This window comes from Seriola lalandi, unplaced genomic scaffold, assembly GCF_002814215.2.
Source record: "Seriola lalandi dorsalis isolate HSWRI2012SDOR001 ecotype SW California unplaced genomic scaffold, Sedor1 jcf7180002054656, whole genome shotgun sequence".
Taxonomy (NCBI): domain Eukaryota; kingdom Metazoa; phylum Chordata; class Actinopteri; order Carangiformes; family Carangidae; genus Seriola; species Seriola lalandi.
The window spans coordinates 30,648-31,050 of NW_019525209.1; the positions used below are offsets into that span (position 1 = coordinate 30,648).

At 41.4% G+C, this 403-nt stretch overlaps 1 protein-coding gene across 1 annotated transcript in view; it reads right to left on the bottom strand.

The window, feature by feature from the left end:
* Positions 1-403, bottom strand: part of LOC111665619 (B-cell receptor CD22-like) — a 30,696-nt gene that overhangs the window by 15,474 nt on the left and 14,819 nt on the right. The window contains exon 6 of the mRNA XM_087177802.1: positions 47-253. Coding sequence (XP_087033928.1) covers positions 47-253 — 207 coding nt within the window. The remainder of the gene's footprint in view (positions 1-46; positions 254-403) is intronic.

Sequence of the window (403 nt, forward strand, 5' to 3'; positions counted from 1 at the left end):
GGTTTAAGTTTAACATTGTATTAGTGACACTGTGGAGTAAACTCACACACTGGAGGGGAGCGGTGATCCTCACATCCTTTAAGAGCACAGGAATAGCTGTTGTCATCATTAACAGAGACTCTAAGGGAAAATGTTTCATTAATTTTCAGTCCGTTCTTGTACCAGACATATGAAGGAGGAGCAGCTACTTTACAGCTGCTGTGACACTTCAGCTCTGTCTGGGTTGATGATCTTTCCACCAGCACCTGGAGGTCTGGACATGTGACGAGAGAACAGACATTAACTAAACTAGAAAAGTACAATCAAAGCAACACACACAGATTCTCAGTTGTTAATGATTGGAACCAAATTGATAAATATTCCAGTGAAAACGTTACCTGTGACAGACAAAGTGACTCCAGGT